At 45.6% G+C, this 11585-nt stretch overlaps 1 protein-coding gene across 2 annotated transcripts in view; it reads right to left on the bottom strand.

The window, feature by feature from the left end:
• The window catches only part of FOXK1 (forkhead box K1), a 246252-nt gene that overhangs the window by 23147 nt on the left and 211520 nt on the right, over positions 1-11585 (bottom strand). The window contains exons 8-9 of one of the 2 annotated variants that reach the window (XM_075830015.1): positions 11350-11553; positions 10674-10900 (exon numbers count right to left, since the gene is read on the bottom strand). In XM_075830015.1, the coding sequence (XP_075686130.1) occupies positions 10713-10900; positions 11350-11553 (392 nt within the window). In that variant the 3' untranslated portion in view covers positions 10674-10712. Of the gene's footprint in view, positions 1-10608; positions 10901-11349; positions 11554-11585 lie in introns of those variants that run through there. The other variant, XM_075830014.1, reaches the window with a different exon arrangement.

The raw sequence follows: 11585 nt of genomic DNA on the forward strand, positions 1-11585 counted from the left end.
AGGTGTAGTTTTCAAAATGGGGTGACTTTTGAGGTGTTTCCATTGTTTTGGCACCAGAAGACCTCTTCAAACCTGACAAGGTGCCTAAAATATATTCTAAAAAAAAAAAGGAGGCCTAAAATCCACTGGGTGCTCCTTTGATTCTGATGCCTGTGTTTCAGTCCATTAGCGCACTAGGGCCACATGTGGGATATTTCTAAATACTGCAGAATCTGGGTAATAAAATATTGAGTGGCAATTCCCGGGTAAAACCTTTTGTGTTACAAAAAAAAATAAATTATTAGATATGAATTTCGGTAAAAAAACTACAAATTGTAAATTTCACCTCTACTTTGCTTTAATTCCTGTGAAACGCCTAAAGGGTTAAAACACTTTGTGAATGCTGATTCGATGACCTTGAAAGGTGCAGTTTTCAAAATAGGGTGACTTCTGGGGATTTTCTAATATATAAAACCCTCAAAGCCACTTCAGATCTGAACTGGTCCCTGAAAAAATTGTCTTTAAAATATGAGAAATTGCTGCTAAAGTTCTAAGCCTTGTAACGTCCTAGAAAAATAAAAGAACGTTCAAAAAACGATGCAAACATACTAATTAACATTTCCCATATGTTTACTTTTAACTATTTTGCATGGTATTACTATCTGTTTTACAAGCAGATACGTTTAAATTTAGAAAAATGCTAATTTTTGCTAATTTTCTCTAAATTTTGGTGTTTTTCAGAAATAAATACCGAAATTATCGACCAAATTTTTTCACTAACATAAAGTACAACATGTCACGAGAAAACAGTCTCAGAATCGCTTGGATAAGTAAAAGCATTCCGATGTTATTACCACATAAAGTAACACATGTCCGATTTGAAAAACTCGTCTGTGTCCTGAAGGCCAAAACAGGCTGGGTCCTGAAGGGGTTCAGCATAGTGAGGACCATACTCTGAAAAGCCATAAGCCCTCAGAACGATGGCTATAACAGCCACGTTGTTAACCCCTTTGCTTACCTAGACGCAACTGCATGTCCTTGTGCGGGGGATGAAATATGGAGCGGGCTCACACACTGAATCCGCTTCATACGCTGCGGGTGTCAGCTGTGTATTACAGCTGCCACCCTGGACTAAAGGGTAGGAACAGCGATCGCTCTGTTCCTGACCGTTTAATCACTTTGATGCCGTGGTCAATTGGAACATGGCATCTAAGCAGTTAGAAAGAGGGAGCCGGCCCCATCCGACAGCCCATCACCTCCCCCCCACTGATAGTTGTCATGGCAGCACGGGGGCCTAATGAAGGCCCCAAGGTCTGCCTTCTTTCTGCCTCTTTTGCATAAGCCTATAAAAATGACAATATACTGCAATACATTAGTCTAACATTTGCTGGTTCAAATCCCCTAAGGGAACTTATAAAATTTGCAAAAAAGAAAAAAAGTTTCATAATGTTTTCAGTAGTGAAAAAAAATATAAAAATTAAAAAAGTAAAAAAATACCCCTTTTCCCCATTTTCTTCTAAAGTAATGAAAAAAACTAAAACAAAATAGGTATTGCCGTCTCCATAAAGGTCTGAACTATTACAATAGAACATTATTTAGCTTGTATGGTGAACGCTGTGATTTTAAAAACAAAACACCAAAAGTAGTTTTTTTGTCACCTTCGCTCAAAAAAATAAATAAAAAAAATTGTAAGAAAAAGTGATCAAAAAGTTCTACCAAAAAATGATGCCAATAGAAGCTACAGCTCGTCCCGCAAAAAATAAGCCCTCACACTGCTCAAATCGAGGAAAAATAACTTTTTTTTTCTTTGTACTTGTAAAATATAAAAAAACAAAACAATATGAATTTGGTATCAACGTAATCGTATTGAGGCGCAGAAAAGTTACGTTGTCGTATAGCCGCATGGTGAAAGCCGTAAAAACGAAACCCAAAAAACAATGGAGGAATCGCTGTAAGATCGGGACAGAGAGGTAACGGCCACAGGACGTCAGCCAACAATCCCTGAACCCTTACCTGTGTCCCACGAGGTCCGCGTATCAACAGTGGCGCGGCCAATCCGGGGCTACCAGCATGGCAGGAATTCCTTGAGCCTCTGGAAAAGTCGCAGCCGGAGAGGCAGAGGAGGGAGGATATACAAGAGACTAAAGTTGGACCATGGTGCCACGAGAGCATCCACCGCTCAGGCATCCGGATCCTGAGCTCAGGAGATGGAGGGAACCTGTTGATTGAACATGAAGGCATAGAATCTCGTCCGGAGGAAACCATGAGACAAATTTGTTCACAGACATGTTGGTGAAGAGACCACTCCACAGGATCCACCATTTTATGACTGAAAGTCTGCGATCCCCTGATGAAGCAAAGCGTTGAGTGCCACCCTGGAGGGGGACTGTGGAACAGCGAACTGATAGAAATGCTCTGGTTGGAGGCTGGCAAATTAATTTTTGTATCTGGAAGATACTACCTCCTGATCCCAGGTGTCCGAAATGTGAGAGAGCCTGACATCCTTGAAGTGCAGTAGCCTGCCCCCAACCGGAGGAGAATCAAGTGGGGGCGCAACTACAGCCGGAATTGGCCTTGCCAGTTTCAACTTTTGCAGGTGGAGGTCGGGGACGCCAGGAGGGCCGGGTCTTGAAGGAAGGTTTGGCCTTCTGATCCTGAGGAGTCTGCGGCCTGGAGGAAGTGATGTTTCAGAAACCACGAAAGGGATGAAATGCAGACCCGCCTTTTTGGCTGGGGTAGTGCACTTAGGCCTATTCTTAGAAAGAATGGGATAGTGCGCTTCTGCCACCTGTGGCTTCGAGATAACCTCGTCAAAACTAAGCCAAAAGAGAGGAGACCCTGCAAAGGGGAGAGCAGTCAGGGAGTGATTGGAAGCTGAATCAGCAGACCAAGTTTTGAGCAGGTAGTCCTGAGAATAGTGACAGAGGAAGCAGTAGCCTGCGCCATCAGGCGGGCAGCTTCACAAATTTACTTGGACGCATTAGAGATGAGGTGAGCTGGATCAACTTGTTCCACCTGAGGACATGAGAGCAGGCCATGACCGTTTGTGAGCTCATTCAGTGACGGTTCTAACCCAAACAGATGCAAAAATTGGGCAAAGGAGTCCTCGCTGCGATCCAGGGGATCACTGAAGGAAGCGGAATCCGGCATCGGCAAGGTAGAGACCTTGGCTAAGCGAGAAACCGGAGGAACTACCGCCAGAGTCCGAAACACAGGTGGAAGAATTGCCCTCTTAAAAAGGGTAGAAAGCATCCAGAGGATAGGGTGGAAAAACTTCTAGGAGTGAGCAGCACTGGGGGTGGCAGAGGTTGCAGGCACTTGGGTAGTAGGCCGGCATGCATAACAGAAGGTAGTAGACTGAAAACAAGGAAATATAGTATTGAAATTTGAGCAGGCATAATAAATCCTTTAGGATCAGACATGGCAGTAGAGAGGGTTACTTAACTTCACACTGAAGCAGTGAGAATAAACAGAAACAAATTACTTAAACTACGTAGCAAGGGGTACTCCTATTCAAGGAGTAATGGCTGCTCCAGCTAGCGCTGCTAGAGTAGTGAGTAGTCAAAAAAATAACTAGCACAGTAAGAGAAGAGTAGGTTCCCTTAGGCAACTAAATAAGTGCCTGTAGACTATGGCACCTGTATGGGAGTAGAAGAATCTAGGGCTGATCCTAACAGCTGTAAAGATGTCAGAAGTCCTTCCTGAGGCAAGAATTAGCAGCTCTGTTCAGGAGGTCCTGTGTCCTCAGCAGCGTCCGTCCAAACGGAGGAGAGCAGAGGGAAACGCTAAAGCTGTGCATGGAGCATTGCGATTGGCCGCTGGCTTTCATGAGAGGAGATCGGCTAATCAGGATAGAGACATGATTCCCCATGAGGGGATAGGGAAAAAAGCATGCTGGGGCACTATTGGTTTATGCTATAGTGAAGGTCCTGCCCCCCCCCCCCCGCCTGTGCAGAGAAGCGCAAGATGACGCCGCCGGCCATAGAGTGAAAAATAGCACTTTCGGCCTAAAAGTGCCAGGGAGCGCAGAGTAAGCTAAAAGAAAAGACCCAGGGAATGAGCAGTGCACAAGCAGTGACCCGGTTTGGGGGGGAGGGGTCAAGTAACATTCACCCTGCTCCCTATTTCCCAAATTAACTGACCAGCAGGAGCACCCTCCAGTGTTACTGCCTTTATTAAGGGGTCACTGGTGGGAGAGGTGTTCCTTAGGCCTTATTCACACGTACCGGACAGATTTTCCGCGGGGAGGCAGGGACACCTAGCGTCATAAATAACTATGATGCTAGGAGCCCGGCTCTCTGAACTGTGTTCAGTCTGGGAAATGCAGCCGATCTGCGGTCCGTATATCACGGACCCAACATGGTCGTGTGAATGAGGCCTTAAGCTGTTTGGTGATAGAGGAGCTGACGCTCTTCTCCAGTTTGTCTTCATAGGTTGGACAAAAGCGTATTTGAATATGACAATTTCCGCCTGCCGAAAAGGGAATCACAGCGAGACCCGGTAACCCTAGCTCTTCATGATAAATAGAATAAAATAAAGTATTAAGAAAATTCTTGGTAGAGACTCTGCGGCTACTAGCAGAAGGGTTTGCCTCCTATGACACTAAGTGAAGACTGAATAGCTCAGCGTCTGTGGGCAGGGTATATTCTGTAGAAGGAGCGACTTTCTTATTTTAGTGTCAAGCCTTCTCTAACGGCTGCGGCCTGCCGCCGTTCCCCTCCGTTGGACGGCCGCGACAGCAGACTTCTGGCCTCCTGCCAGCATCTCCCTCCTAGGATCCTGCCCTGGACTGAATTCTAAGGGGCCAGCGCATGCATAATAAAAGTTCCCTATCCAATCCCCAGATCATCCAGGACTATAAAAAGGGCTCCACCCCTCCATTCCTTGCACGAGCGTCGTTGTTGTCTACCCATGTTCGTATTGTAAACGGTCCCTTACATGTATCTTCTCCAAGTGTTCCCGTATCCTGCTTTCTGTTGTGGTCTCCTGTACCTAAGCCTTTAGTTGGAGTCGTGTGTATTATCTGCCATGTCTGCTGTGACCTGCCACGTCTGCTGTGACCTGCCACGTCTGCTGTGACCTGCCATGCCTGCTGTCACCTGCCATGTCTTGTATCATCCGCCACATCTGGCATCATCCGCCACGTGAAGTACCATCTGTGCCAAAGCCTCTCCTACTGTCAGGACTATTACAGGTACTCTTGCGCTAGGACTGTGCATAGACTTTTATATAGACTGTTTGGGCCACTGCCACTTCGCTACGGTGGTGCGGCCTAGTGGGTCCACATACCCCTAGATCGTGACAGTACGCTCAGGCCATGAAATCCGCTGGTCAACCTAAGAGTGCATTTCAAGTGATGCAAATGGCTATGCATGACCTGCGTGAACACCAGGATTAACTTCTACTTGCAGTAAATTCTATCATCACCCGTCTGGATAATCCTCCTGCCGCTTCTCTGGATGCTGCTGCTGCTCCACTGCCTGTTACCCCTCCTGCCTGTTCCGGATCCAGTTTCGCTACCTCTACCGCCTCGCTATGACGCAGATCTTAGAGACCTTAGAGGTTACATTAACCAATGTACCATCCATTTTAGACTGCATGCTCATCTCTTCCCCTCTGATGAGGCCAAGGTAGAATTCATCATATCCGCTCTTGCTGAGAAGGCCCTGGCATGGGCAAACCCCATCTTGGAACAGGAGGGCCCGGAATTCTTGGTTCTAGCAAGAATTATAGAGACTTTTCGTACAGTGTTCCAAGAGCCGGGCCGAACATCCTGTACAGCTGCCACTCAGCTAGCCGTCAAGCAAGGGGAGTCAACGGCAGGGGAGTATGCCATCTCCATCCGTACACTGGCGTGGAGCAATGAGGCCTGGGTGGCCAGCTTTTGGCAAGGACTGTCCACGCACATCAAAGACGAGCTAGCAGCTCGCGATCTTTCTTCCGCTCTGGATGCTCTTATCCTGTTGGCAACCCGGGTCGACATGAGGATCCAGGACGTGCTCAGGAGGTTGGGCGGGAGAGACGTTTCTACAGACCGGCACCCTCGTTCCAGAGACCCCTATTGCCTTCCCGCGTTGTTCCACCAGTGGAACCCATGCAGGTGGACAGAATCAAACTGTCAGAGCAGGAGAAACAGCGCAGACGCTCTTCAGGTTTGTTTCTGTATTGTGGTCTCAAAGGCCATTTTGTGCGTCAATGTCCACAAAAGCCGGGAAACTCCAGCACCTAGTGGTGGTTGGAGAGACTTTAGGTCGAAAAAACGCCAAGTCCTCTCACAAATTATCTATTCCTATAACCATAGTCTTTGGAGATAGATCACACTCTTCTGCCTATTTGGATTTTGGATGCAGCTGAACATTTCATCCAGCAGGATCTAGTAGATCGCCTGAATCTACCCATGGTTACTCTGGAGAGACCCCTGGTTGTTGCCTATGTGAATGGACTGCCATTGCAATATCCTATTGTGTCCATAACTGAACCGCTGACACTACAAGTGGAGATTGCCTGTTTCGTCTTGCCTAGAGCCTGTTCTGCTGGGCCTGCCTTGGCTTCGTCTGCATACTGCGGTTCTCAACTGGATTTCCGGAGAAGTCCTCCAATGGGGAGCCAAGTTCCTTCATCGCAGTATGCCACATGTTCATCATGTTCTGCCTCCACTGCCTCAGTCACTCTCCGCTCTGTTCTCTCATTATGACAACTTTGCGGACGTCTTTAGCAAGAAGGAAGCAGAGACTCTTCCTCCCCATGACATTTATGATTGCCCTATTGAATTGCTTCCGGACACCACACCCCCACATGGACGAGTCTATCCTCTCTCTGCCGGAGACCCTGGCAATGTCTGCGTACGTGAAAGAGAACCTTAAGAGAGGGTTCATACGGAAGTCTTCCTCCCCGGCCAGAGCCGGATTCTTTTTCGTGTAGAAGAAAGATGGATCACTTCGTCCATGTATCGACTACCGAGGATTGAACCAAATCATGGTCAAAAATAAATATCCCTTGCCGCTCATCTCAGAAATCTTTGATAGGATTTGTGGGGCCAAGGTGTTCACCAAGCTGAATCTACGCAGGGCTTATAACTTGATCTGTGACGAATGGAAAACCGCATTCAACACCTGAGACGGTCACTACGAATATCTTATGATGCCCTTTGGACTGTGTAATGCCCCAGCCACGTTTCAGGAGTTCGTAAATTACATCTTTCGGGATCAAATGTATGTCTGTGTAGTGGTCTATTTGGACGACATCCTCATCTACTCACCCGATTTGACGACACATCGGAAGCACGTTCGCCAAGTTTTGTTGCGGTTAAGGGGAAATCACTTATATGTTAAACTCGAAAAGTGTGTGTTCGAGAGGAACTCTCTGCCCTTCCTGGGCTACATCGTCTCTGAACGCAGACTCAAGATGGATCCAGAAAATGTGAAGCCCGTCTTATAGTGGCCACGCCCACAGGCTCTTCAGTCTATACGATTCTTGGAATTCTTGAGCTTCTACCGACAATTTATCCCAAACAGCTCGTCTGACTGCTCCAATCTCTGCCCTAACTAAGAAGTGGATGAACGCCAAGGTGAGGCCTCCAGAGACAGAGGCAACATTTACCAAGCTCAAGAGCAATTTCACTTCAGCCTCAGTTCTCCATCACCCTGATGCATCTAGGCTGTTCTTTATGGAACAGGATGTGCCTTCTGTTGGTCCTGGAACACTACTACGTCAAAGAAACTTCAAAGACAAGTCGGTCGCCTGTGGCTTTTTTTCAAAATAATTCTCTCTTGCAGAGCGAAACTATTCCATCGGGGATTGGGAGTTGCTGGCAGTCAAGCTGGCCTTAGAGGAGGTATTCACCCGATTAGCATCTATTCAGATCACAAAAACCTAACGTACCTACAGTTGGCACAACAACTTAAACCTCGCCAAGGCAGATGGTTGCTGTTCTTCGCCCGATTCAATTTTTGCTTAATTTCCATCCTGCAGATAAGAATGTGAAGGCGGATGCCCTGTCTTGCTCTATTGAAACCAATGACTGAGGAAACTCCTCAATATAACATAGATCTTTCTAGGATTATAACTAACTCTAACCCTCTGCAAATTAGAGACATTTCTACCGGAAAAACTTTTGTTCGTTTTGCAGACAGGAAGAGAATCCTCTGCTGGGGACACTGCTCCAAACTGGCTGGTCACTCTTAGCTCATCATTACTGGTGGCCCACGCTGCCTAGAGATGTTGTGGACTATGTTTCTTCACGTATAAACTGTGCCTCGAACAAGTCTATTCGCTCCAATCCTGCTGGTCTGCTCCTACCCCTGCCTGTACCTGATGCCCCTTGACAACATATCGCTATGGACTTCATTACAGACCGTCCTCCTTCTGCTGGATGTACCACGGTCTGGATAGTTGTGGACCATTTCTCTAAAATGGCACATTTTATTCCGTAAACTGGTCTTCCGTCTGCTCCCCTCCTGGCAAAATCTATTTATTATGCACATCTTTCCTCTGCATATGGTCTCGGATAGGAGTGTACAGTTTACATCTAAATTCTGGAGAGCCATGTGCAACCTGCAAGACGTAAAGCTGGATTTCTCTTCTGCCTATCACCCACAGGCCAATGGTCAAGTGGAGAGGACCAATCAAATTTGAGAGAATTACCTTTGTCATTTTGTTTCCGCCCAAAATGACAATTGGGCACAACTTCTGCCTTGGGCGGAATTCTCTTACAACAAACAAGTGAGTCTACTGCCGTGTCTCCTTTCTACATTGTATACAGCTAACATCCAAGAGTTCCTCTTCCTGTGCCAGTCATGACTCAAGTACCGGCAGCGAAGTCATTATTTGGGACTTTTATTCACATCTGGAATCAAACTAAGTCTGCAATCCTTCAGGCAGTGGACCGCATGAAGATAAAAAATAGAAAGGTTCCTTCTCAATTCCCTCCTGGAGTCAAGGTTTGGCTATCACCGAGAAACATTAGTTTCTATTTGCTCTCTCACAAATTCACTCCCAGGTTCCTCGGTCCTTTTGAAGTTCTGCAACGTATTAACCCTGTATGCTACAAAATTCGGCTGCCTCCTACTCTCAGGATTCCCAACGCATGCCACTTGTCTCTCCTTAAATTGGTGGTTCTGAACCGCTACAGTAAAGCTCTTAGTTCTGCAGTTGCTCCCAGTGGTTCTTCTGATGTGCACAAGGTGAAAGAGATCCTGGACTGCAAGAGAGTAGGAGGAAGGACCTTGGTCTTGAGGAGAAGTCATGGTAGCCAGCAGAGAATCTTAATGCTCCTACCCTCGAGGAAATTCCTCTTGGGCTAGAACAGAAGGTGTTAGGGGGGGGGGGGGGGAGTACTGTAACGGCTGCGGCCTTCTGGCCTCCTGACAGCGTCTCCCTCCTAGGAGACGCCAGCTGACGTGACTGTCCTGCCCTGAATACTAAGGTGCATGCGCTCATTCCCGGCCTTAAAGGGCCAGTGAGCGCATACTAAAAGTTCCCTCTCCAATCTACCAGATCACCCTAGACTATAAAAAGGGCTCCACTCTTCCATTCCTTGCCTAAGTGTTGTTGTTGTTGGCTACCCATGTTCGTATTGGACACAATCCCTTAGTTGTATCCTGCTCCCAGTGTTCCTGTATCCTGCTTCCTGTTGTGGTTTCCTGTACTTAATCCTTTAGTTGGAGTCGTGTGTATTATCTGCCATGTCTGCTGTCACCTGCCACGTCTGGTATCATCTGCCACATCTGGCATCATCTGCCACATCTGGCATCATCCGCCACGTCAAGTACTATCCCTGCCAAAGCTTCTGCTACTGTCTGGACTTTTACAGGCACTCTTATGCTAGGACTTTGCATAGACTTTGTTGTAGACTGTTTGGCCCACTGCCACTCCGGTGGAGCGGTCTAGTGGGTCCACATACCCTTAGATGGTGACACCTCCTAGTGGCAACAGCGTATGCCACAATCTGTGTGACCCAATGTGACGAACAAGAAATAATGATTAGGTTCTGGTCTTCTAAGTACAACAAAAAGTTGTCCTGTACTGCATGGTTGTGTTAATAATGGGTTGCGCCCGGACGGAGGAGTAAGTGGATAATTATATTGGAAGCTCCACTAGAAATGTTTTTCCCCCATCTGGAACTACAAGCTCCACAGTTACTAGAAACACCAGTAGCTTGTATGCAATAAATATTTATTGCTTACTAAATGGTGTTGGGTGAAAAGCATACCTCTAAAGAGTTCGTGGACGGTTACCCTTGACTGTTTAAACAGTAAAACTATTATACATTTTTGAAATCTAGGGCTTCATGCTGGTCATTCAAATTAATGGCTGGCCACGTAATGCATGGGCAGGTCGGATCACCTGAAACTGGGAGTTATGCTTGCAGAACAGGGAACCTCCCTTTATGATGTTATGTCCTAATAGGGGATATGTACAGGGTTTGTCTTTATAAGATAGCCCCCTTAATTAGGTATTTTTATTATGAGAGACAGATCAGCTTTAAGTACAATTGAACATAATCTATAATACACAGAAAAAACAACGCATACCATATAAAAAGTCTACTTTTCAAACTGTGTAGTGACATGGTTATTGTGCGGAATATCTTTAAATGTGGTATCTGATATCAAAATGAAAGAACATATATTGCAGAAAAGTAATTTCATATTTATTGCTGAATTCTTCTTTGTTGAATTACTTATTAGAATCACCTGAACATTCATCTTTATAAAACACATTTTAATCTCGTCTTATTCTCCTGTTCCAACTTGTGCCGACACGGATTTGATCACTTCAGCTTGTGTTACACAGCACTCATCCAGACGTGCTCTTTTTGCCTCTGGTTCTTTTTGGGTCTTTCGATTAACAGCACTGGACACAGACACAGGAAGAGAGGTGCTTGCCTGAGCAGCAAGAAGTTGCAGGGGGTTGGTAAGAGCTGGTAGAAATCAGGATTAACAAGAAATTCATTACATATTAATCAGCAGCTACAAGCTTATCACTTCGGTCATACAGGACATTTAGGTAGCACACATTTCCCTTTTCAGGTAATTCATGAATCAATAAGATTTATATGTTTGTGTTTCTTATCATAAAGCTGTCTATGTCTATGCAAGTTAACAAAGTTCTGGTTTATGATAAAATGATAACGATCAGATTGATAGCAATGTTATAAGTAAAAATCCTCTGAAGCTAATATACATGAAAAATAATTTAAAATCCTTCTTAAACAGTATTGTGTGCTAATAAAATCACCTGCTAAACAATGGAGAGATATGGAACTGTATATTGCCATCTATATGTGCCCATTTATCTGAAATTTGACCGTCTTTAGTATAAAAGCAGGATACTTGGAAAGCGAAGCTGTGATTCATGTGGTCTACGTACCATACATATTTCCAGGAAGGCTAGAAGTTGTCACAACTTCCTTTGTCACCGATGAAGAGTGCTGGCCCATACTGACTGGAGCAGCTGGCTGTAGAAGTGTAACTTTCTGAACAGTTTGGGGCAACGTGCTTGCTACAGTCTGAATAACTCTGCTGGCAGTAGGAATAGTTGCAAATGTGATAGTGTTCACCTCATCTTTGATGCCTGCAATATAAATATGTAATTTTTTTTATGAC

This window comes from Rhinoderma darwinii, chromosome 6 (assembly GCF_050947455.1).
Source record: "Rhinoderma darwinii isolate aRhiDar2 chromosome 6, aRhiDar2.hap1, whole genome shotgun sequence".
Taxonomy (NCBI): Eukaryota; Metazoa; Chordata; class Amphibia; order Anura; family Rhinodermatidae; genus Rhinoderma; species Rhinoderma darwinii.